Source organism: Capra hircus, chromosome 5 (assembly GCF_001704415.2).
Source record: "Capra hircus breed San Clemente chromosome 5, ASM170441v1, whole genome shotgun sequence".
NCBI lineage: Eukaryota > Metazoa > Chordata > Mammalia > Artiodactyla > Bovidae > Capra > Capra hircus.
Window position 1 is genome coordinate 67,223,617 of NC_030812.1, and position 27,130 is coordinate 67,250,746.

Here is a 27,130-nt window from a genome sequence, read left to right on the forward strand (position 1 = left end):
GGAGTATATGGGGTTTTTTAAATTTAAGATTTCTCTTTGATGCGGATCATTTTAAAAGTATTATTGAAATTATTTTAATATTGCTTCTGTTTTATATTTTTGTTTTTGTGGCTGGGAGACATGTGGGATCTTAGCTCCCAGACCGGGAATCCAACCTATACCCTCTGAACTGAAAGTCCAAGTCTTAACCACTGGACAGTCAAAGTGTGTTCTACGTCACAGAGGTTTGAAGAGGAGGGCAGCCCCCATGGTGCGCTCTTCACTTTTAAATCCAGCCTTGCTTTGATCCAATCACAGATCTCTAGAGCCTCCACCTACCCTTTCTCCGGATAGGAATGGCTTCCTCACTCCGCTAGGTGCCGCCCTCGCCGCGGGCCTCCCTCGCCCTGCCCCTCGCCCCGCTCCTACGAGTTTCCTCCAATCGTAGTCCTGGCCCCGCCTCCTACCCCAGGCTTTTTCCTGCATCCGGGCTTGAAGAGGCCGCTGTGAAGGCCAGCGAGCAGCATGGAGGTCCGCGGCGAATCCCAGTCCGGCCCGAGCTGTTCGTCGTCCTCCCGGGATGGCTCCGGGGTCTCGGTCTCCAAGGAGTTGCTGATGGCAGGGAGCGGCGGCCGCGGAGGTGACGGACGGGTGGGCGGCAGCGGCGTGGGGCGCGCACGTGCAGCTGGGGGCGGCGCTGCTGGAGCCGCGGGTCAGGGGCTACCTGCGTAGCCCCTGCACCGCCGAGGGACCCGGACATGCCCCCGGCTGCGGGGTTGGGGGACCGGCCTGCCTAGGTATGGGCATCCGGCCTCGAGCCCGAGGGTGGTTTGTATTTTCATGTTTTAGGCACAGTGCTGAGTGCCCAGTGCTGAGCGCCGCAGCACGACCTTCCCTCGCCCCCCTCCCCCTCCCAAGGGGACCTTAGAGTCAGGTCTGGGTTCCAGCATTTGGCTTAAGGGGAGCAGGTGAGTATTATGGATTGAGCACCCTCTCTCTGCAGATGTTCACAGAGCCACCCTTAGTGCGCTCCCTTAGTGAGCTGCTCTGGTAGAGGGAGACGCGTCCAGGAAACCGTCGTAGGTTTTTAGACATCATAATAGAGAGCTAAAAAAAACAAACAAACTAGGGTTCGAATCCCAACCCCACGAGTAATTAGCTGTCGAACTCTTTTTGTAGGGGGCCGGTGTTGGATAATAAAGTTCATTAGAGTGGGAGACGCTGTTAGAACAGATGGCTGGCTCAAGGAAGAGCCAACCAGCTGTGGAACCTTTTTGTGGCTAATGTCCGACGCTTTGCGACCCCGTGGACTGCAGCACTCCAGGCTTTCCTGTCCTTCACTATCTCCCAGAGTTTCCTGAAACTCATGTCCGTTGAGTCGATGATGCTATCCAACCATCTCATCCTCTGTCGCCCTCTTCTCCTCCTGCCCTCAGTCTTTCCCAGCATCAGAGTCGGGCTCTTCACATCAGGTGGCCAAAATATTGGAGCTTCAACTTAAACGTCAGTCCTTCCAATGAATATTTCAGTGTTGATTTGCTTTAGGATTGACTGGTTTGATCTCCTTGCAGTCCAAGGGACTCTCAAGAGTCTTCAGCACCATAGTTGGAGAGTTGTTTACATCCCCAGTGCTTCAGTTTTTACATTTGGAAAATGGAAGTAGTATTACCTATAATGTTTGTTTGTTTGTTTGTTTGTTTTCTGAGAAGAAGAATGAGTGTAATGTCGTGGGCATATCCTCATTAAATGTTAACTTGAAAAAAGATTCTGTGAGAATCGAGAGCATCTGAAGACATTATAATAATAGCTGAAGCTTCTTAGTGCCTACTCTGCCCCAGGAATTAATTCGCTAAATTTAATCCTCACAACTTCCCTATGTGGAGTTGGTTCTGTTAGGGCAGTTGTATAGAAGAGGAACCTGAGACCTGGTGTATCACACAGATAAGTAACTTGTTGGAGATTGTGTGGGTGGAAAGTGGCAAAACTGGGATTTGAATCCAATCAAGAGTCCACGCTCTTTTCACTAATCCAGTTATTAGGTATAAGCTATTGATAGTACCCTAGGAGTGTTGAGCTGCTGCTTTGAGGGTGAACAGGATTTTTATACCAGAGTGAAGAGATTTTCCAGGTGTGGGAACCAGGGTGCATAAAGCCTTGGGTTTTGAAAGGTAAGTCCTGTTCTCTGTGCTCTGATGGGCTGGAGAGTTGGGTTGATTTGAGGAGCTGTGAAAAGGCTAAAGGGGTTCTCTTTAAAGGGCTGTTTTGTCTACATCAGACATCTTGACTGAAAGGGAACTTACCAGGCAGAGATGTTTTATAAATGAAGAAATTAATACTCAAAAAGTATAGGTGATTTGCCCAGTATAATGCAACTGGTAAACCATTTCTGGCTTTACTTAACCCTTATGTACTCTGTACTGCTTCCTGCATGCTGTCATTGCCGACCTACATTTGTTGCTGGTAGATTTCTGGCCCAGAAAGGTGCAGGTTAGTGGGCATTTATTACCTGACATTGGTGAGGCAGAGATGTAAGAGACAGGTTTAAAGGGGGGAGATTTGCAGAAAGAACTAAAATGTTGTAATGAAACTTGGAGTGCTCTTTTTTTTTTTTTTTTCTTTTTTAATGTGTTAGAAAGTGAGGAAGGAACAGTCAAGACTTGAGGATGGAGGGTGGTCTCAGAAAGTCTTCTCTTGGGCTCCTATTTCTTTGTGCCTTAATAAAGGAAGTGTGTGTGTGTGTTTTCAGGTATATGGGACAGGTTGCTCATCGACTCCAAGCCTAATTCCAGAAAGAATTCTACTCTTCAAACAGTTCGGATAGAGAGGAGTCCCTGTAAGTACCCTTCCCTCTCTTCTCTTTCTCTCTCTCAAGAACCCTCTCTGATGTGAAATTCTGCCTAATTAATCACTTATTTGTTGGGACAGTGTCTGCTTTTGTTGTCAGAGTCCATTCTAGCAAGTCTTACTTGGAAATTACATCGTGAATTCAGTGCACAGGGGTAAAATTTCTTGTATTATTCCCCTGCTGTAAGAGGGCGGGACTTAAACCATGCAGGAGACTCTGGTTTGATTCCTTGGTTGGGAAGATCCCCTGGAGACAGGAGTGGCAACCCACTCCAGTATTCTTGCCTGGAGAATCTCATGGACAGAAGAGCCTGGCAGGCTACAGTCCTTGGGGTCACAAAGAGTCAGACTCGACAGAGTGACTAACACTTAAGAGGGTAACCTTGCCCAGAAAAACTTGTGGGATGAATTTTTGGAATTCAAAATCAATTATTGTTAAACTCCATGGGAAATTTTTCCAGAGGTTACTGACTCCCAAATTTCACACACAGATGTGGGAAAACACCACCAGATTTGATTAAATTGGACACAGTAACTTAAATGGTAAATGTTACTCATAACAGGGCCAGTTCTTTTTATTAATTACTCTGTGCTATTGCTGTACCGCATACTCTAAATATAGGTGAGTCAGACTTTGTTCAGATAGCATCATGTAATACTTAGCATCTGTGTAATTCCCTCTTAATGTTTTAAAAAAACAAAAGACAAGAATTAGTAAAAGTGGTGTAAATGATACATGAGGTTATCATGTCTGTAAACTACAAAATCGTGAGTAGTCGAGGGGAAGTTAACCATAATATGCACTAAATGTACAACAGCTGAAATGATTGCATGGTGGCTCCCTATTCAAATATAAGTTTTTGTGTGGACATAGGTTTATATTTTTGGAGGGTACATATCTCTCAGTGGAATTTTAAGAATTTTTATTTTTCAGTATTTTTGCCATGCCACCCATCATGTGGGATCTTAGTTCCCCAACCAGGGGTGGAACTGTCACCCCCCTGCATTGAAAGCATGGTGTCTCAACCACTGGACCCCAAGGGAAGTCCCCAGAGTGTATTTTTCAATAGAGAAAAGATTGCCAAATTCTTTTGCAAGTTGGGTATACCACCTGGAATTCACAATTCAAGGCCGTTTCTTGATCCTCACCTCCATTTTCTTCCTCCACTCTCTGAACATTTCAGTCCACTGTTGCATGGCTGTCAGTGACTTAAGTTCTGAGAGCTCATGATGTGCATGGTTATATGCTGGGCCTCTCTTGAGAGCTAACTCAATAAATGACATATCCCTGTTTTTTGTCTCCCCTGTGCTTAGCACAGTACCTGATAGTTACTACCCCTGTTTTACAGATGAATAAACTGAGGTTTTGATTGGTTAAATTAAATGTATTAGATTCCTCTGGTTGCACATGAATGAAACCCAGCTCCAATTGCCTTTAGCCAAGTGATGTTGGCTCATTTTTGGGGGAAAAGTACCCCCAGTGATTTCAGGTACATCTGCATCCAGGTGCTCAGCATCATCTGGGATCTGCTACTCTACGTCTCTTAGTTCTACTTTCCTAGGTGTTGACTTTATTTAGAACCAGCTCTTCCCTGATGATGGGTGGTAGGTGGGCCGGTTTATCAGCAGCTCTGGGTTTACATTCAGCAGCTCACCTTGTCATTGACTCTGAAAGAATGGACATCTTTCTCAACAGTCCACAACAGAGTCCCAGGGTGATCCCTAATTGGCTTGCCAGATCACAGTGTCACAAGACCAAACCACAGTGGCCAAGGTTGTGGAATACGTAGGCATGAACTGGGTAGGGACAAGAGTGACTAACAGTGACAGAGCTTCAGAAAAGTCATCATTATCAGAAGAAAGGGAAACAGATGTGGGGCTTCACCAACATCCATTGCTTCATTAACCCGGAGAAGGCAGTGGCACCCCACTCCAGTACTCCTGCCTGGAAAATCCCACGGACAGAGCCTGGTAGGCTGTAGTCCATGGGTCGCTAAGAGTCGGACACGACTGAGCGACTTCACTTTCACTTTTCACTTTCATACATTGGAGAAGGAAATGGCAACCCACTTTAGTGTTCTTGCCTGGAGAATCCCAGGGACGGGGGAGCCTGGTGGGCTGCCGTCTATGAGGTTGCACAGAGTCGGACACGATTGAAGCGGCTTAGTAGCAGCAGCAGCAGCAGCAGCTTCATTAACCTGCCCCAGGTAACTCAGATAGTAAGACATGGAACCAGGATTCTCTGAAGAGCCTCATCAGTCTGACCCCAAAGCCTTGGAGTCTCATGCATTAAACTGTTAAGTCCTACTGCCTACTTATTCAGTTACTGTCTGTTGAATGCCATTCATTCTTCTAGGAATTTTCAGTTCTGAGCATATATGAAAACCAGAAAACATTGAGAAATAATTGGTGAATTGCACAGTCATACTGTTCCACGGACAGAGGAATTCCCCAGACAAGAATACTGTCGTGGGTAACCATTCCCTTCTCCAGGAGATCTTCCTGACCCAGGGATCGAACCTGGGTCTCCTGCATTGCAGGCAGATTCTTTACTGTCTGAGCCACCAGGGAAGCCCACTGTTTTAAGAATTCAGAAGAGAATGGAAAGTTTTAAAATAGAAGGAATTTGAATGCTTTTTATTGAACTGTTGTTATTATTCCTGTCAAATTGAGAAGTGTTTTAATAGAAATTCTGGATTTTAAAAGTTTGGCCAAAGACTAACATAAATATTGATAAATGATATTTTTGCTCCTTAGTATTGGACCAAGTACGGACCTTTCTCCCACAGATGGCTCAGGCAAACGAAAAGCTAAGAAAAGAAATGGCAGCTGCACCACCTGGTCATTTCAATATTGAAAATACTGATGAGACTCTTGGACAAGTTATTCAAATGGTAATTATACCTTGTTTTCATTTCATAGGATAAAATAAACAATATGTTTCATCACTTGAAAAAGAAAGAGAACTTTTAAATTTTTATTCCAAGTGTTATTTTCCTTCTTGCAAAGTCAGCTCATGTTTCCAGTACTGCACAGGTAACTCAGTTATTTGATGATTAAATGACCAAGTTATTTAATCCTAAAAACCTCATAAGTCAGCAAGCTTCCCTGGGGAAGTCTAGGAATTTAGTGATTCAGAATCATAGAAAGGCTTTTTCAACTCCAATAACACATGTGTTATCTAGAAGCATTTATATACTAAGTGCCCTGAGTTTTTTTAAAATTTCCCATTCAAGGCCGGAAAGAAGTAATCAGAGTCTTGATTCATTGAGAATGCAAAAATAAACAGTGTGTATAACAGAAAACTGATTATATAACTCAGGTGTGAAAATTGTCTCTCACTTTGGGCTCCTCTTATTTCTGCACTGAAATCACCTTTATAACACTCGTGTCCGGACAGAGCTGACACCGTTTTTAATAATCATATACCTGATCCATCAGCAGTTATGGCAGCTCTGCATCTAGAGTACATCCCAAATCAAGCCACTCCTGCTCGGCACCACGACCCTCACTCTAGGTGATGACAGTCTCTCCTCTGGGTTATCCCAGGAAGTTCCCAGCCAGACTTTCTGCTTCCACTTTTTTTCCCCCAGAGCTTGTTCTTGACACATTGCATGTGGCCCCCAGTTTGGGAACCAGGGGGCTTCCTGTCTCATTTCTAATTCAGAGTCCTTCATGGGCCAGTGTGATCCTGCCTCCAGCTCTCCATTGACCTTCTCTCCCACCAAGGACCCTCACTGATTGGACTCCAGCCTCCGTCTCCTTGCTCTGGGCCTCTTCCCTCTTTGTAAAATCCCATCCCCAAATTCCATCTTTCATCACTCGTCACCTCGATGGTTTTCTGTCTTCTTTTTTCTTTTTAAACTTTTCACTCCCCTCCACTGTGCTTTCTGAGTAACTGTTTATTGCCTTTTTAAAAAGAGACATTTGTTTATTCGGCTGCACCAGCCCTTAGGCTTTCAGTTGTAGCACATGGGATTTAGTTCCCCAGCCAGGGATCAAATTCGGGCCCCCTGCATTGGGAGCGTGGACCCACTGGACCACCAGAAAACCTGTTTCTTAACTAGAACAGAGGTCAGCAGCCGTTATATGTAGGGGGCCAGATAGGAAATAACATTAGGCTTTGTGGACCACGCTGTCTCTGTTATGACTGTTTATTTCTGCCATTTCCATGTGAAGACAGCTGTGCGTGTATGTGTGTGTGCTCGCTAAGTCGCTTCAGTCATGTCCAACTCTTTGCGACCCTATGGACTATAGCCTGCCAGGCTCCTCTGTCCATGGGATTCTCCAGGCAAGAATACTAAAGTGGGTTGCCATGCCCTCCTCCGTTGGATCTTCCCGACCGAGGGACTGAACCCACATCTCTTATGTCACCTGCATTGGCAGGCAGGTTCTTTACCACCAGCGCCACCTGTGAAGCCCCAAAGATGGCTGTAGATGATACGTAATGAGTAGGCACGTTTTATAAACTTTTTATGGAATCCAAAATTTGAATTTCATACAATTTTTGTATTTCATTAAATACTATTCTTTTGTTTTGTTTTGTTTTGTTTTCCCTACCACTCAAAATGTAAAAGCATTCTTAGTTCATAAGCTGCATGAAAACAGGCAGGGGGCTGGGTTTGCCCTGCAGGCCATGGTTTGCCAACTCCTGCTCAAAAACATAAGTTCCACCAAGGCAAGGATTTTGTTGTTGTTGAGATTCTAATGTGGTGTCCAGTTAATGTTGGCATTTGTTAATATTTGTTGAGTGAGTTTTGTTGAATAGAGTCAGCTGTATAGAATTCAGTTGTGAGGAACTTTTTAGACTTGTAATAAAAGTAAATCCTTAGGCCGGACTCTGGCAACTGAAAGAATAATAGTATTGTATTAAAAACATTTCCTGTCTTCTGTGCTTCGGTATTTGTGCTAAGTGTTGGTCATTCCCAAAGTTGTTTTTATAACTTTTTAGGGAACTGCCCCAAAATAAATCTCCCACATGGTGTGTTTTTTTTCTTTCAGGACGTGGCCTTGTTTGAGATGAATCAGTCTCATTCGAAAGAAGAGGACAGTTCAGAAGAGAATTCACAAGACAGTTCAGAGGAAGGTTCAGAGTCTGAGGATGAAGATGACAGCACCTCTTCCGAAGGTGAAGTCACCATAGATAATATTAAGCTTCCTCATTCAGAAGACGGAAAAGGCAAGATAGAGGTTCTGGACAGTCCTGCTAGTGAAAACAAAGAAAAACAGGGAAGTAAGTGATCTGAGGAACAGGTGATAGATGCCTGCTAATTCTGTGGAAAAGAGTGTGAGTCACTAGTTGTTTTGCATTTCAGATACCTATGGTGCTTTTTTGCAATATTGAATATACTTCGTTTCTTGAAGAAACAGAAGCTGGCTTTTAAAGAGCTGGAAGAGATAGCATTTGGGGATCCTCTAAGAGCACACTGTATTTGCTTTCATGCTAAAGAGTTTGTGTTAGAAAGCTTAATTTTATGTATGGTAATGAGTGAGTTTGTTGGCATCCTTCTTCATAGCATAGACTTCAGAAATCTCAAACTTATTTTAAGATAAAAATATATATCACCTGTTTGTTTTTACTTTAAATCGTCCACTTGGATAAAACGACCTAGGTTGGTTTTTATTTTTTAAGTTATAAAGTCAGACTTATTTATTACCATCAAAATGGGGGTCAGTGAGGGAGAAATCTTTTAAAGAAGTTTTTTACAAAGAAAATAATTACTTACATTTGGCCACCCTCAGACATATCTACTTTCATTAAAAAAAAAAAAAATCCTTTCCAGTTTGAGCTGGAAAACTGGTGTTTTGTGGTTGAATCACTGTCGATGACTCTGCAGCCCCTTATTACATACTAATATGTAGAATTTTTATATTTCTCCCTTGCCACGGCTATCTCATATGATACAACTATACAGTTAAAGAAGTCATCTAAGTTCAGTTCTCTGAATTGTATGTAGAATTTACTTTTTGGTTTTGTTTTTTGTTTTTCTCATAAAGCAATGTTTTTGTTTGTTTCAACTATTGAAATTATTCCTCACAGTTTCCCAGTGTTGAAATCTGTAGAGAATAGGGACACCCTAAGAAAAATAGGGCACAGTACATAAAAAGATAGTAATTGGTTTTCCCTTTCAAAAGACAAAATGATCCTACTTTGGAGTCTCCTTTCTGCCTTATTCTTGACCTTATTAAACTTGTTTGGGTTCTTATTTGCCATGGAACTGGCTTTGCTCAGGATGTAAACTAGAGAATTTAAAGGAATGTCTCCAAGTGCATTGAGCTGCTGGAACTTTGTTCCCTAATGTTTTAGGGTGATTTTTTTTTAACTGTTTTTTTTTTCCTTACTCCTCACCTTATCCTTGTGAATACTCTGAAGATTATTCTCAAGGTTCTTTCTGGTATTTCCCATTGGAAATTGGAACCTGGCTGTGCCTTAAAAGTGTGCAGAGTAAACAGATCTGGAAACCAGATTTCTCAGCTAGAAAAGATACTATGTTGTACCTTGTAGCACCAAACACAGTTGTGATGAATTATTGGTGTAATCATGTATTTGAATAAATTAATATTCAAATAATGTCTTCTACCAGCTAATATTTATGCCACATTGTGGGAAGAATTGCATTTGTCTGGTTCACTCCTTAGCATGGTGCATGGTACACAGTAGGCACTGAATGATGTACATAAATGAATCAACAGGTATATGGGGATGTACAGGGCATTTTAAGCCATGGTATCCTCGGGGATATGAAGGTGTAAGTCCACCAGAAATGCACACCTAAGTAGAAGTAGACTGGTCAGTGAAAGAGACTAGTCAGTGTAGAATTACATACTAGTATGCAGAATTTTAATATTTCTCCCCTTACATGGCTATCTCATACAGTACAACTAAGTATTCTATACAGTTAAAGAAGTCACCTAAATTCAGTTCTCTGGACATTCTTATGACATTGGAGGAAAAACAAAAATCTAATATGTGATAGGGTTGTCCTTTTCAGTTCAGTTCAATTCAGTTGCTCAGTCATGTCCGACTCCTTGTGACCCCATGAATTGCAACACGCCCGGCCTCCCTGTCCATCACCAACTCCTGGAGTTCACCCAAACCCATGTCCATCGAGTCGGTGATGCCATCCAGCCATCTCATCCTCTGTCATCCCTTTCTCCTCCTGCCCCCAATCCCTCCCAGCATCAGAGTCTTTTCCAGTGAGTCAACTCTTTGCATGAGGTAGCCAAAGTATTGGAGTTTCAGCTTTAGCATCAGTCCTTCCAATGAACACCCAGGACCGATCTCCTTTAGAATGGACTGGTTGGATCTCCTTGCAGTCCAAGGGACTCTCAAGAGTCTTCTCCAACACCACAGTTCAAACGCATCAATTCTTCAGCGCTCAGCTCTCTTCACAGTCCAACTCTCACATCCATACATGACCACTGGAAAAACCGCAGCCTTGACTAGACGGACCTTTGTTGGCAAAGTAATGTCTCTGCTTTTCAATATGCTATCTAGGTTGGTCATAACTTTTCCTTCTAATAAGTAAGTGTAAGTTGGATCCATTATTTAATACACAGTGTCAGGGATGGCTGTTTTTAAACAAAGTTAGAATCTAGGCTCATACCATGTACTAAAGTCAAGGAACAAATTGGGGAAAATATTTGCAATAAAAGGCAAAGAATGAGTGTTATTAGTATAAAATGGGCTCTTACAAATTAGTAAAAAAAAAAAAAAAAGACTAATAATCTCAGTAGTGAGATGTGAGCAGATAATTCACAGGGAAAAAATTCAGTCCCAAAAGTTCAGTCCCATTTCTCAAAGAAATGCAAATAAAACTAAGGTTGTATTTTTTCACTTGTTGAAGTGGCAGATGAAACAACAGCTAGTACTTAACTAGTACTTAACCTTTTTGTGTGCCTGCCACTATTCTTGAGTGTTTTATGAGTTACCACCACTCTCACACATAGAAAAATTTATCGAGTTACACATTTAACATCTGTGTACTTTATGTATGTTATACCTTAATGAAAAAGCTGTTCTGTTTGTAAGCAGCTTGCTCTACAGTCTCTTGGACACTGAGTCACTGTCATGCTTTGGTTGGTCTGACCCTGTGCATTCTCTGCCTGATTCTTAGGTGTAAGGTGACGGCTGCCATTTGAATAGTCTTGTTCCTGCTAAGGCTGCTGAAATGTTCTCTTTAACCTGTGTGTCATCTTTTTATGGCTCTTTGACAGTCATAAACTGGGTAATTAGGTTTAATGGTCTTGGAAGCAAAAATATTCTTAATGAATCTCCTCTATCCTCATAATACTTTGTGCATCAAATGTGGTATATATTAAAAAAAAAAACTGCCTTGCCAAGTAGCTTGTATTCCTGTGCCTGAGTCTACTGCCGTGGCAGAAAAGACAAGAAGAGATTGAGTCTTTCATTTGTATTTTCCTCAGTGCCTGGCATGGTGCCTTTCACTCGGAATGTACAATAAATATTCATGAAAAAAAATTTTTTTTTCCTCTTGATCCCAATAAAGTAATACATCTTAAACACCAGTGGTCACCAGTCCTGAAGAAAGACAGGTTTACCACTATATTTTGTCCAACTGATTAGTAGACTTTTCCCCAGAGTTTAACGTTGGCATCTTTGTGGGTGACTCCCCACCATATGGGCTTCCCTGGTGGCTCAGACAATAAAGAATCTGCAATGCGGGAGACCCGGGTTCGATCCCTGGGTCGGAAAGGTCCCCTGGAGAAAGGAATGGCAACCCATGTCAGTATTCTTGCCTGGAGAATTCCATGGGCAGAGGAACCTGGCAGGCTACTGTCCATGGGGTCACAGAGTTGGATACAACTGAGTGACTAACACTTTCACTTTCTCCACCATTTGTTCGTGGAAAATCTTTGCAGTGATTGGTTTGGGGGATGGGTATGTGACAACCTTCACAAAGAGGCACAAGCCAAGTCTTGTTAGTAGACTTTCTGGAAAGAAAAGGATTTCTTATTCCTAAGAAGGAGGCACATGAAAAAATGGCTCCTTTGGAACCATGGATATCTTGTGGTTGGATATGGCTCTTGCCACTCTGACCTAGTGGGCATACCTGGAGCCACAGTCAGCATGCCAAGGAGAGCACAAAGAAGCAAGAAACATCACTGAATTACTGCATCAAATAACTTGACAAAGCTATCACTGGACTTCTAGTTTTGTGACAATGAATTTCTTTTTTATTTAAAAAAAAAGCCAATTATGAGATACTCTTATACCTACTTCACAGATTTAAAGGAAAAAGTGGCAAGGAGACACTAAGCAAAAATTTTACAGCCTCCCAATAGGTTAAGTGGTGGAGAGACTTCCCTGGTGGTCCAATGGCTGACTGTCCTTCCAGTGCAGGGTGCCCAGGTTCAATCCCTGGTCCAGGAATTAGATTGCACGTGCTGCAACTAAGACCCCGTGCAACTTACGTGGTGGAGCCACATTCTCAATTCGGTCAGCCACACGCTGCCATTATGGGTCCGCCAGTCACAAAGCCACAAGCACAGGCTCTGAAGCGGGATCAATCCCAGCCCAGCCACTTACCTTAGCTTTTCCATTTGTAAAATGGGAATAATAGTATCTCCCTTATGAGGTTTTAGTATTAATAAGAAATGAATGACAATACCTATCACGTGCTTAGAACAGTGTTTGGTATGAGGTGTTATGCTATAAGAAAAATACAGTGGTGGCAAAATGTGGAGAAGCTGTTGGTAAGATTGCTATATCCTTTTAATCAGATTATACCTCTAGGAATTTATTCTAATTAAGCAAATACAGCAAATACAGTTTTGTTCACAAATTTCTGTATAAGATTGATTGTAGGGAACTCCCTGGTGATCCAGTGGGTTAAGAATCTGCCTTGCAGTGCAGGGGACTGGGGTTCAATCCCTGGTCAGGGAACTAAGATTCCACATGCCTCGGAGCAACTAAACCCATGTGCTGCCCCTACTGAGCCCACATACTGCAACTAGAAAGTCCATGTGCTGAAACAAAATATCCTGCATGCTGGGATCAACTAAGACCCCAGTGCAGCCAAATAAATATTTTTTGGAAAAAAAAAAAAAGATTGATTGCAGTGTTTAAAACAGTCAAAAAGCAAATAAAAATGTCCAACAATAAGAGAACAAGTTGAATTAAAGCCAGTGAACATATATAGAGGTATGTTTATTGACATAGAAAGATGGTTACATATTTTTAATTGAAAAAAGCAGATAAAGTTATGTACAGTATATACTAGTTCTAAAAAAAAAGTATACTCATAGAAAAAAATCTGGAACAATCTCAGATGTCTGGTTATTTGTGGAGAGTGGTTGAATCTTACCTTCTCATTTTAATATTTTTACAAAATAAGGTGTGACTTAATCATTAAAAATCCACTTAGGTATTATTTGCATAATAGTAATAATCATAATAATTCATCCTTTCAATCATGTTCATTTCTGATAACCTACTTCTAGACCAGGTTCCCTTGAGAGCTTCTGTTTTCTTAAAAAGGCAGGTATAGGGAAACCAATTTGTTTCCTCACCCTGTCTCTTGACGTTTCCACAAAAACTCTCACAGTTCATGTTCCAGTCAGTTTAGCTTTGAATTTGACAAATACTTAACACATGCCTACTATTCATTATCCAGGGTCTGATTTGGTTATGGGCAACAATGGGATCTTAGCTTGGTTAAAAGACTTTCAGCTTCATTGCTTGAGTGCCTGCTCTGCCACCGAATAGCTGTTTGATCTGGGCAGGTTACTTAACCTCCATCATTGGAAAACAAATATTTATTGAACTCCTCCTATGTGTTAGACACTGGAGATACAGCATTGAACAAAAGCCCCTGTTCACAAAGCTTAAGTTCTAATGGGAAGAGATCGATGATTAATAACCAGGTGGTGATAAGTGCTGCAAAAACAATGCAGGAGAAGGCAAATAACAAAATGAGAGGACAAATGAGGTGTGGGTGTGGGAATCTTATGTGCAGTTTTAGGAGGAGTGATCAGTGAATGGACCTCCACTGAGATGATGTTCGAGCAGAGACCTAGAGAAGATGAGGCAGCCTGTTGGGAGGTGGCGTGTGGGGCAAGTTTCAAAAAGAGGCAGTGGTGTACTGGCTCTAGCTCACACTCGTTCTAATCACACTCATCTCTTCCCAGTTCTGTGTTCAGTGAAGTTTGTAGCTTGAAAGCAGCCAATATGAGAGCATTTATACACAGAAATCAGAAAATGCTACAAGTCAGAATTTTGTTTTTGTTTTTTTCCCCAGAGAGCCACTTGTTAAATATTTACCAGCACACTGTTGGGAACAAGGAGCAGTAAGTGCACAGGCCCTGCACTTAGGAGTTAGGAGTGTGCTTGATCAGTTTGAGGAACATCAAGGCAGCCAGGGTGGCTAAACAGAATGAGAGGGTAGATGATAGGAGATGAGGTCAGAGGTAGCCAGGAACAAAGTTGATAGGACTTTGCAGGCATGGTAAGTGGTAGACTTTATTGTAAGCAAAATGGGGGCCATTAGGAGGTTTTGTGCAGAGGAGTGACACATTCTGACTTAGGGTTTGAACCACACAGGGAGGGATCAGGAAGGCCAGTCAGGAAACGCAATAACCTCTTGGTGGGGGTGGAGCCAGTAAAAAGAGCACCTTGATTTATTCATCTTTTCAGATGTGAAGTTTAAGTAAGCTGGCTTAGCATAGTGACTAGCATACAGCAGCCCCTACATAAGTGATAGCTGTCATTATTGACAGATGCCAATCCTGGGAGTGGGGAAGGGATTCTCATATCTAATTAGGAAGACCAATCATTCCAGCACCAGGTGGTAAAAACTGTGTTCCAGACAAAGTATAGAGGAGAGACTTAAAACCAAGCTGAGCACTGGAAAGGCCAGGAAGGGTGTTTGAACAAAAGGGCAACACTAGGAAATGGAAGGAAAATAGAACGTTTAAAAGTGTCCACACCTTCTCAACTCCCCAGTTAGGGGAACAAATCACAGCTTTATCCTTTAGCAAAATAATCAGTGATGTGAAGAAATGGTGATAAATTACTCAGTATGTTAATTAAATTACCTAGTAGGCTGTGTATCATCATATTCTCATTCAAATTCACTTGTCTTTTATAAATTCCATGTAGCCTTTGATTCTGGTCAGCAATCGGATATAAAAATTCAAGCCACTAAGAACTTCAAAACTCACTATGGAAAAATGAGTTCTTAATCTGGAGCTCAAGCATGGGTTTTAGGAGGTCTGTGAGTTTCTTGAAGATATTTGCAGAATTAGGTGTGAAGGTGTGAGTTTTGGACAGGGGCATCCATAGATTTTATCAGATTTTCAAAAGAGGTTTATGACCCCCTCCCCCCCGCAAAGATTAAAAGCACTGCTATTGAGATTAATATTAGAAGATAAAAGTCAGCCTAAAAGAAATGGGCATGTTTTTATTTGCCATTTCATCTATCAGTAAAATATTCGGCAAAGTGATATTTTAAATCACATGAAATCAGTAAAAACACTGCATTTAAAACATGGTTCTTTTATAATAAGAACTTTGTCATTTTATTCAAATATGAACTGTCAGTTTGGACCCTGTTGGGTCCAAATTTAGAATTTTACCTGTGCCAACTTGCTTACAGGCAAAATTTGCTCTATTTATCATGCCAGGATCATACCTAATATTCTTCCTTTTGAAAGTTTTCTGCCCCTGAATTTTGTTATTGTTGTTTATTGATTAACAATTCCCTACACTCTTCTTGGTTAAATTGCTGAGTTCCAAAGTAGTAAGTAATCCCTAAGGGCTTCTTCAAAGCCAGAGAGATAGGAATGTTTACTGAAATTTTACTTTAAAAAGAGAATTAATGGAAATTAATTGCTCTGACAAACTTCTAGAGACTCTTCAAGTTAGGCTCTCACCTTCTGCTAGTCATACCTGGACTATTTATCCACCTATTTTTGTCTGACAACAGGCAATTATGAAGTGCTTCATGAGTTGTAACAATTCCTCTTTCTTGAGCACAGAGAATGATCTAGACACCTGTAGGGTGCATTATGTATATAATCCCATTGAATCCTTACAATACCTAATGAAATAGGAACTTTATCCCTATTTTATAGATTCCACCTCTCGGCTTTGTACTGATATATTAGGTAACCAGTCTGCCCTTTATTGAGTATTTACCATGAACAAAGCCCAGTGCAAGGTGCTTTACTAAGATTATTGCATTGAATCCTCACCTCATCATAAGGTTCCTGAGGGAGGCATTACTGTCCTCATTTTACATACAAGGAAACTAAGGCTTGGAGAAATTGCATCGGTTTCCCCAAGTCACATAGATAGTAAGATAGTATGTTATGAACCAAGATCAGCCTCCAAAAGCTACTTTCTTTATAATATATCATACTGTAAAAAATTCACTTTAAAAGCTGTTGACAAGAATTTCAACTATCTGGGGTCAAAGATCATGTCATTAAACTTTGTGTACTCCTCAGGACATAATATAGCACCTTGGACTTAGTAGGTACTCAAGAACTGTTTATGAGCTGGTCATTTATCACAGTGGGTTGAAAAATAGAACATCAAAGGCATAAAGATATATCTTATTTCTGAAAGAAAATAAAAAAACTTCCTTCACTTTCCTTGGGGGATATACTGTTTCTTGAGAGCAAAATAATAGGGGAAGAAAGAATGGGGCAAATGGAGAAAGTGGTATTGACATGTATACGCTACAGTGTGTGAAATAGATAGCTGGTGAGAAGTTGGTATACAGCACAGAAGCCCAGCTTAGTGCCCTCTGTTGACCTAGATGGGTGGGATGAGGGAAAGGGAGGGAGGCTCAACAGAGAGGTGATATACGTATAATTATGGCTGATTTGCCTTGTTCTGTGGCAGAAACCAACTATATTGTACAGCACTTATCCTCCAATTAAAAAATATATTTCAAAGATTACAGAAAATCTTTTTAATAACCCCCACATGCCTGGTTCATAGGTTAAAACCTTACCTGTTATACAAGGGTTCCCAACTTTCTGTACTATAACTGCCTCATATTGATGTTTGCAAAACGAACAACCTGGATTAGGATTAGTCTTGGTGGGGGGAAAAAAAACAGCTCAATATTTTAGAAATATGTGTGGTATATAACATAGTCAAAACCCAACATCATTTTAAGGTATAAAAGGGGTATTAGAAAAATACTCAGGCACAGGTGTAGATACTTAGACACGTGGCCCCACCCTCTTCATGGTCCGTGTGTGTGTTTTTCGGAGGGTGGCTGACACCTCTGTCCTCAGCGCAGCCGGGCTTCTTCAGCGGGAGAGCTGACAAGTGGCGGGCCTGCGAGGAGTTCCCGAGGATGGCACTGTTCTAGTATTCCAGCGTCACAGACTTGGTTTTGAGGTACTCGTTTAGAGCTTCCTCGCCTAGGAAAGAGAAAAGCAGTTGATGGACCATGTGCACAGGTGGACATGATGGCGCCAGGTGTAGGTGTATCAGTCACTGAGCAAGAGAGTGGGGCTGAGATAGTGCTTCTCAAACGTTCAATTTCATGTGAATCACCTGATCTTATGACACTGTAGAGTCTGATTGGATTAAGTCCACCAGAGGCCCCAAGGTTATAAGGGAAAGTTGCTCAGTCGTGTCTGACTCTACAACCCCATGGACCATAGCCCACCAGGCTCCTCTGTCCCTGGGGATTCTCCAGGCAAGAATACTGGAGTGGGTTGCCATGCCATCCTCCAGGGGATCTTCTCAGCCCAGGAATAAAACCTGCATCTCCTGCATTGCAGGCAGATTCATTACCATCTGAGCCACCAGGGAATCCCTATATGCTTCTAAAGAAAGTGAAAGTGAAGTCCCTCAGTCGTGTCCGACTCTTTGCGACCCCATGGACTGTAGCCTACCAGGCTTCTCTGTTCATGGGATTCTCCAGGCAAGAGGACTGAAGTGGGTTACCATTTCCTTCTCCAGGGGATCTTCCTGACCCAGGGATCGAACCCAGGTCTTCCACATTGGAGGCAGACGCTTTAACCTCTGAGCCACCAGGGAAGCCAGATATGCTTCTAACCATTCCCCAAATGCTGATGCTCATGGTCTACACTTTGAGGATAAGGGCTTAGACCAGCTACCAGGCCTTTTAAGGACCACACTGTTGGCTTATCAACCTCTACCCAGAACCCTTCTCCTTTTTGTCCTGGCTTGATGACAAATCTACATCTCTCTTCCTCGCCATTTAAGCTGAACAAAAGTGATCAGGATACTGTCCTTCCAGTTACATTAAATGTAATTATATTAAATGCAGTTAAATGCATTAAATCCAATTACAATAAATGCAGAACAGAGTGAAGTTTGAGATCATTTTGTTTCATTTTGTTAGAGAAAAGAGAAATGTATTTTTCCTGACTTACATAGTATGTTAAAGACACAGAAGGCATGCATGCGTGCGTGTAGTTACTATAGTGTCTGACTCCCAGCAACCCCATGGACTGAAGCCCTCCAGGCTCCTCTGTCCATGGGATTCTCCAGGCAAGAATACTGGAGTGGGTTGCCATGTCCTCCTCCAGGGGATCTTCCCGACCCAGGGATTGAGCCTGGGCCACTTGTGTCTCCTGCATTGTAGGCGGTTTCTTTACCCACTGAGCCACCTGGGAAATCCACAGAAGGCATATCCAGGCAAAAAATAGATCTGCCATTTTGTTTCTGTTCTGTTCCTGTTTTGAGCTTCCACAGTCATTGATTTCTACAGCAGTTAAGGGGCATGAATACCATGAGTGAAACTAATGAAGTATATGATTCTGGAGGTAAGCTTAAACTCAGGGTTCTTACTGTTAAATTAGAATCATGTTAGGGAGCTATTAAAATTCCTGATCCCAAGTCACACCTCAGACCAGTTAAATCAGCATCTTTGCATTTTTTTTAAAGCTCCCAGGTGATTCTACTCCAGTGTGCAGCTGGGAACCATTGAGCTGAGGGAGTTTCAAATTCAGAGAGGAAGAAACTGTTAAGACAAAGTCTACTGTGTTACAATAAAACAGACAAATCGATCATTCTCTATCAAAAGACAAATGGAACACTATTGCTTCCTGATAATAATTTCCCTAAGAAAATCTACCCCTGTAGTTTAGATCCAGGGATGAAAGCCAGATTGAAGACATGAAAAAAAAAAAAAAAAAAAAGAATTTACCTTCAACTCAATGGAATTTAAAACGGGAGTCACTCTTATTTTTGCAAATAAATTGTCAAATGTCATCAGGAAAGAGAAGATACCCCAAATTAACCAAGCAGACTGTAATTTTGGTAAATCACAAACATTTCAACTTTTGAAACAACATGCCAGACTGACTGAAGGGTGAGGACATGGGCTACACAGCTGGAAGACCTCGCTTTGCAGTCTTTTTGCCCATGGGTGGCTGGCTGACTTTGGGCAAGTTACCCAGTCTCTCTGAGTGCCATTGTCCTTGTCTGTGTAAAATAAAGATAACAGTAGCACCTGGGTTCCCATGGCTGGGGCTTCCCTGGTGGCTCAGTGGTAAAGAATCCACCTACCAATGCAGGAGATTCGTTCGATCCCTTGATCAGAAAGATCCTTTGGAGAAGAAAATGGCAACCCACTCCAGTATCCTTGCCTGGGAAATCCCATGGGCAAAGGAGCCTGGCGTGCTATAGTCCATGGGGTCGCAAGGAGTTGGACACAGTTTAGCCACTGGATAGCAATGCTCCCATGGCTATTGTGAGGGCTGCTCATATGCTCTTATAGGCCTGGTATGCATTTAGTTTTCAAAATAAGCTATTACTGGAAATATGATAATGTTGCTGCCCACTGTAAATTACGTTTTGGGGAGCTTTCTGCAAACTCTACATCTGAGCTCCCAGAGGCCCAGAAAACTCTGCCAGTTTCAGTGTTGACTCTGAAAGACTGCCAGGTGGTTCAGAGACAGAATACATTCTTGGAGCTAGCTGGTTATTGCCTTCTACCCATTTTCCTTTCTTGGTTCCACTTGGTCCCATGACATCTAAACCAAGTTCATGCTGAATGTCCAGTTAAAGGAAACAACCGAACATATTTTAGCTAAATTGTCAGTGTGTTCTTTTCGGTAGGAATCTTCTTTTTTAAAACGAAGCCCTTGTCCAGTTTGTGTTCTTTTCTATATGTATGTTATGTTCAATAAAATGTTTAACCATTGATATGTGGCAGCCTGGGAGGGGAGGGGAGTTTGGGGAGAATGGATATGTGTATATGTGTGGCTGAGTCCCTTTGCTGTCCACGTGAAATTATCACAATATTGTTAATCAGCTATACTCCAAATAAAATAAAAAGTTTTTAGAAAATGTTTAACATTGAAAGAAAAATCAATACCATGTAGGAAATGCCCTTTACAGCAACATACAAGTGTTGGACAAAGCATGAGGTGGGCTTTTTGTGATGTGCAGTAGAAAGGTAAGACGTGTTCATACCTAAGTCTTTTCCAAATCCAGACTGCTTAAATCCACCGAAAGGAGCAGCCACATCCGTCTTGTTGTAGGTGTTAATAAAAACAGTTCCTGCTTCTAGTTTTTCACTCACATACATGGCTTTATTTATGTCTCTTGTAAAAACTCCTGAGGCCAAGCCGTATTCTGTATTATTTGCTCGCTGCAACACTCCATCGATGTCCCTGTAAGATGTTTTTAGGAAGACATAAAACCTCATTAAACGTAAAAGCAAAACACTTTCATTTTATGTTCTAATATTTTTCCCCTCTGTGCTAGAAACAGGAAAACGTTACTGCCAGTGTGCTTACGTTTTTATAAATGAAATATTCCAGGCTTACACCAAAAGAAACGCCCAATGAGATATTCCGGCCCTAGTATTGTATTTTTTCACATACATCATGTGACACCCTTTAAAATCTGAGCTGAAGTCATCTTTTCAATCTTCTTCATTGGTTTTCCTTCATGACTGCCCCATTTGTCTTTCTCTCCCCTGAGTTCCATGTATAGATATTATATATTCTCAGAGCACCCTCTCAGTCCCTCCATCTATTCAGGTTTTACATGCACAGTTCAAGGGCTCATTCCATGCCTCACCCTGAAGCCTTCTCAGATCCCATCAGTGGTCCTCCTTAGGCGGTAGAGTGGAGTGGCCCAGTGAGAAGGCTCAGCAGCCACACTGCCTGGGTGACCTTTGGGCAAATGACCCCATCTCCCCCAGGTTTTCTGTATTCTTGTGAAAAAATGGAAATAGTAATAATAGCACCTGTCTGTTGTCATAAGGATTAAATGAGCCAATAGTGTCTGGAACAAAGGGAATGCTCAGTGAAAATCAGCTATAATCAGGTAGCCCATTTTCCTCCAACTCAGTCACCTTCCAACTAGATAGGAAGTTCCCCGAGGAGAGAGAGAACATTTTATTTTTCTTTATACTAGGATGTTGCAATATCAAATCTGAACTCAATTAACAGGCTAATCCAATAAAAGGGCAGTAAAATCATTCATTCAGTGGGTCTGGTGACTTCCTGCCTTTTGTCCAGTATGTGTGCATGGCCAAGTCAGAGCAGACATGAACCCACTCATGTCTCCGCTTGTTCCAGTTCCCATGTGCCTGCCGTACTGTGAGTATCTCATTTTTATGAGTGTCATCCTAATGTTAAAAAAAAAAAAATGAAATTTCTACAACATGGCCAGTAAATGCAAGCCAAGATTTCACCTGGGGTTCCGGCAAGGAAATGGGATTTCTGTTCCAAAGCTGGAAGAAAAATTAGTTGCGCTGAATTCTTTGAAGAGACAAGAAAGGCTTGAATGTGGTGCCTCCCCTAGGGATTTTCAAAGGTACTCTTGTCTCTATCCAGTTTCCAACTCTCATGAGAAATGTGGAATCTCACTTGGAGTGGACTAGGCTCTGCTAAAACTCTCACACTTGATACATGTCAGAATGTTACTCACTACAAGTTAGTGTCCCCAAAGTCCTCTTACAATCTATCAAAGACCAAGAAGCCCTTCTGAACTGGGTATTCTGTTTTTTTACCATCTTCTCATGGGTTAAAGGAAAACTAAAGCCAGAATTCTAAAGAACTGCGTGCAGTATACCAGAGAGTCTATTATATTAAATATTATGTTAGGAACTCAGTTACCATATGGACTTCTTTGATATGCTAAATACTTTGGGAAGTTTCGGGGACCCTGACAAACCAGTACGTCATTTATGGTTGTTTATAAGGTGACTGTGGACCTTCTACAAAGAGTTGAGTTTTAGGTTTTGGGGGGCATGATCCCCTGTGGGGAAAACACTCCACTCTTTCTTTGGGAAAATCAGATTTCATAGATGCTGCCTTCTCTAGAAATGTAAATGCAAAAACCACTTCTGTTAGTCTCAGTTACTGACCTTATTCCAGAGATGCTTCAAATGCCAACTGTACAAAAATGAAAACTAGCAAATACCATATAATGTCAGCCATTAATTTAAGCTAAGGAGCAAAAATTTATTGCAACTTACATTGTAAGTTAGCATTCTCTTCTAATTATTTGTCAATTATTATTATGGTAGAAGTTGTATGTTCATTAATTTTATGCTCCGTATATAGCACAGTGGTAGGGAAAAAGAAAAACAAACCCGTATTTAGTCAACTGGGTTAAATTATGCCTAAGAACATACCCATTTGGGAATTTAGAAATGACCATGATAGGCCCAAAGGATTCCTCTTTGGCAAGATACATGTGGTCTTCCACATCTGTGAAGACAGTAGGTTCCATAAAAAAGCCTATTCGAAAAGCAGAAGAAAATAACATCAATTATAGTGTAATTTTCAATTAGTAGTTCTCTCATTTAATTACATTATAACTTTTTTTTCTTTCCTTCTGGGTCAGTAAAACCAAGAAGACTTTCATTTTCCTATTTGGTGTTAACAATCCTAGGTTCTTACATTTTTAATGTACTTATTACAAAAATTTCAAACATATGTAAAAGAGAAAATAGTATAATGAATAGTAAAATAAATCTTTATGCATATATTTTGCTATATTTGATTCATTTTGTCCCTTGCTGATAAAGTTCAAAGCAAATTCCACAGATCATAGATTCGTACTGGAATACTTGGAGTATAAATTGTAATATACATTATCATACCTAGCAAAATGAATGCTAATCCGTTAATCATAGTTTGTTTCAATTTAACTTCTAATTTTTTAATTGAGATGTAATTGACACATAACATTAATTTCAGGTGTACAACATAATGATTTGATATTTGTATTCAATTTCTGATTTCTAGAAAATATCTCTTTGTAGTTGATTTGTTTGATTCAGGGATTCAAATAAGTTACACTTTGCATTTGGTTGTTAGATAGCTTTAATCTGGAACATTTCCTCCCTTATGCCCGCCCCTTAATTTTCATGCCACTGACTTGTTAAACAGGTGAATTCCCAGTGGGAAAGAATCTGCTTGCTAATACAGGAGATTCAAGAGACACAGGTTTGATCCCTGGGGTGGGAAGATTCCCCTGGAGTAGGAAATCGTAACCCACTCTGATACTCTTGCCTGAAAAATCCCATGGACAGAGGAGCCTGGCAGGCTAAAGTCCATAAGGGTCGCAAAGAGTCGGACATGACTGAAGTGGCTTAGCGCACATGCATGACTTTGTTAAACAAACTGATTCAGTTGTCCGGCAGAATATCTTAGGCATTTCAGATTGGTCATTGCTTCTTTGGGATGATATTTGATTTGTTTCCCTATCTGCTGTGCTTCTTTAAATAGAAAACATGACGTAAAGGCATGGTTAGATTCATGGTTAGATAAATGTTTTTGGCAAGAATACTTCATAGGTGATGCTGTTTTCCACACTGGATCCCATAGGAGACACATCATACCCAGCTGTACTGCCGGTACTCAGTCCACCGATCACAGTAAGACTGGAGGTTTTACAGTTGTTGTTTGTTCGCTTTTCTCTCCTTTTGGGTATCATGACATGGAGTCATTCACATACTTCTGTAACAAGTACTGGGTTCAGTTCCGTTCAGTTGCTCAGTCATGCCCGACTCTTTGCGACCCCGTGGCCTGCAGCACGCCAGGCTTCCCTGTCCTTCACCAACTCACAGAGCTTGCTCAGACTCATGTCCATCGAGTCAGTGATGCCATCCAACCATTTCATCCTCTGTCATCCCCTTCTCCTCCTGCCTTCAACCTTTCTCAGCATCAGGGTCTTTTCTAATGAGTCAGTCCTTCATTAACAGTTACACAACAGGAATGAATCCTTCCCAGGCTAAACTGGCTAAGATTAAGCCTCACATTGCCAGGAATGAAAACCGCCAGTGCCTGAACAACACTTATCCATTACACTTGTTTACTGCACAGCTAAGGGCCTGTCACATCATTTTATTTGATTTTCACAGCCTCGTAAAGCAGGATGTGCACATTTCATCGCATTTGACAACTAGGGCTCAACATAACTGTTGTCAAAGGTGTCACAGCTTAAAAGTGGCCAAGCAGGATCTAGAACATATTTCTTCTGATCATAACATAAATGCCACTGTTTACTTCTGAGGCAAGATGGTGCTGTAATGAAACCTGTTACCGATTATTCCAACTTAAGAAGCCAGGCCTCCAGCATCCCTCCCCTGGAGGTGATCATACCTGGCCTTTGGACTTGTCTTCCTCCGTACACCAGGGTGGCCCCCTCTTTCACTCCAGCTTCACAGTACTGCAGAAGCTTTTCCAGATGGGCCTTATGATTTTGGGGCCCATGGTCGGTAGATCTGTCAAGTGGATCACCAATTTTCATCTTTTTAATTTCTTCCACCTGTATGTCACCCAGTTCACAGAACACAATTGACTGTTAATAATAGCAATGGATACCCTTCACCGAGCTTCCGCTGTGATGGGTGTTGTACTAAGCTCTTCCCAGATGTGTCTTCACTTAATCTTGGTAGCATTGGAGGTAGATATTTATTTCCATCTTACATATGAGGAAACTGAGGATCAGAGGGGCTAAGTGACTAGCCCAAGGGCACACAACCACTAAGTACTGTAGAGTTTTCTTGATGTGAAAGCCCAAGCTTTTCACCACTGAGTTTTAAACAGAACACAAGCCACATGCATTATATTAAAATTATCCTGAATGTTAATCCATTAAAATAGCAAACCTGATGTTCTGGAATTTTTGTCAATACAGCATACTCTTCATGGCAAAGTAATTTCTAAAATGGCCACATTGTCGCCTTTTTCCTCTCCCTAAATGTGGCAGACTGCCCTCATGAAAATCTCATGGTATAGCCACACCGGAGGATATACTAGAATGTTCTGATGAAAACCCATCTTTATATGGAACATTCATCACTCACACATGCTCCTTGGTTATCTTTTTTTTAACTTTTAATTTTGGAGTATAGCCAATTAACAGTGTCGTGATAGTTTCTGCCAATAACAATGTTGTGACAGTTTCAGGTAGACAGCAAAGAGACCATATACAAGTATCTATCTATTCTTTCCCAAACTCCCCTCCCACTCAGGCTGCCACATAACACTGAGCAGAGTCCTCTGTGCTATACAGCAGGACCTTGTTACCAATTTTAAATACAGCAGTATGTACATGTCCATCCCAAACTCCCTAACTATCCTGTCCCCCCATCCTTCCTGCCCTGGTAAGCACAAGTTTGTTCTCCAAATCTCTGAGCCTGTTTGTTTTGTAAATAGGTTCATTTTGTATCATTTCCTTTTAGATTTCAATATAAGGGAAGTCACACAATATTTCTCCTTCTCTAACTTACTTCACTCAGAATGACAATCTCTAGGGCTCCTTAATTATCTTAATCTGTTTCTGAATTTCTTGATGTTAAGACCAATTCTAATAAGGAGAAAGAATGGGAGTTACCACAAACCCACAGGGCCATGAATTTTGAATTTAGGTCTGGCTAAAATCCCTCAGTAAGTGCTCAAAAAATAGCTATTGAATAAATAAATTAATTCTGTTCCTATGTGTGTAAAACATATTATTGATGGACTGATAGCAGCAAATCCTTGACATTTCTGGTCTTCAGTTCAGTTCAGTTCAGTTCAGTTCAGTAGCTCAGTCGTCCGACTCTTTGTGACCCCATGAATTGCAGCATGCCAGGCCTCCCTGTCCATCACCAACTCCTGGAGTTCACTCAGACTCACGTCCATCGAGTCAGTGATGCCATCCAGCCATCTCATCCTCTGTCATCCCCTTCTCCTCCTGCCCCCGATCCCTCCCAGCATCAGAGTCTTTTCCAATGAGTCAACTCTTCGCATGAGGTGGCCAAAGTACTGGAGTTTCAGCTTTAGCATCATTCCTTCCAAAGAAATCCCAGGGCTGATCTCCTTCAGAATGGACTGGTTGGATCTTCTTGCAGTCCAAGGGACTCTCAAGAGTCTTCTCCAACACCACAGTTCAAAAGCATCAATTCTTCAGTGCTCAGCTTGCTTCACAGTCCAACTCTCACATCCATACATGACCACAGAAAAAACCATAGCCTTGATTAGATGGACCTTAGTTGGCAAAGTAATTAATGTCTCTGCCTTTCAATATGCTCTCTAGATTGGTCATAACCTTTCTTCCAAGGAGTAAGCATCTTTTAATTTCATGGCTGCAGTCACCATCTGCAGTGGTTTTGGAGCACCCCAAAATAAAGTCTGACACTGTTTCCACTGTTTCCCCATCTATTTCCCATGAAGTGATGGGACCAGATGTCATGATCTTCATTTTCGTGGTCTTAGCATTTGAAATTTCAACAAGTTGTAGTTGGGAAAGCCCATGATGTGTCATGCTGTGTCCTGTATTTTACTAAGGCACAAAAGTGAATTTCTGGGCTGCTCATGAGCCAGACACTGCCCACCGTCTGCCCTTCTGTATGGCTTCCTTGTTTCCTACTCTCATGAGGAAAGATGCCTTTGCTTCTTGGGGGTGGAATTGGGGAATTGGCTCTGAAGGAAAAGAAAAGCTGGGTGCTGGTTTTTCAACTAGAAACAAGTTTTGATTACCACGACCATAATGATGATACACTGTAGTATGTTCAGAGTTCATTTTTACCACAGAATCCATCTTAATAGTTCTATAAATGCTTCTAGTCTCATATTTATGGAATCATGTCCAACATCAGGGGTTATGTAGGTATGTATCTATCTTAGTGGAGGAAATATATATGCTGTCATTTTACTGTAAATTCGGGATTTGTAAGAATCTAGTGGTATATCTCTCATAGGCAATTTAGGGATTTATAATAACCTAGGGGTATATATTCCATAAATATAAAGGATCTAATATACTATAAATACAGAGCGAGATAAAGGTAATAATAGCTCTTCAGTATACTTTATCAGGTTTTTTAATATAGACCTATAA

The 27,130-nt window shown here is 41.4% G+C and overlaps 2 protein-coding genes across 2 annotated transcripts in view; one reads left to right on the plus strand and one right to left on the minus strand.

Annotated features, from left to right (window-relative positions):
- C5H12orf45 (chromosome 5 C12orf45 homolog) lies at positions 448–9,394 on the plus strand. Its single transcript, XM_018048200.1, has 4 exons — positions 448–619; positions 2,726–2,812; positions 5,581–5,717; positions 7,825–9,394. The coding sequence occupies exons 1-4, from the start codon at positions 505–507 to the stop codon at positions 8,062–8,064; spliced, it is 579 nt and encodes a 192-aa protein (XP_017903689.1). The 5' UTR covers positions 448–504; the 3' UTR covers positions 8,065–9,394.
- The window catches only part of ALDH1L2 (aldehyde dehydrogenase 1 family member L2), a 63,966-nt gene continuing 49,809 nt past the window's right edge, over positions 12,974–27,130 (minus strand). The window contains exons 20-23 of the mRNA XM_018048201.1: positions 24,406–24,571; positions 22,431–22,536; positions 20,255–20,454; positions 12,974–17,223 (exon numbers count right to left, since the gene is read on the minus strand). Coding sequence (XP_017903690.1) covers positions 17,168–17,223; positions 20,255–20,454; positions 22,431–22,536; positions 24,406–24,571 — 528 coding nt within the window. The 3' untranslated portion in view covers positions 12,974–17,167. The remainder of the gene's footprint in view (positions 17,224–20,254; positions 20,455–22,430; positions 22,537–24,405; positions 24,572–27,130) is intronic.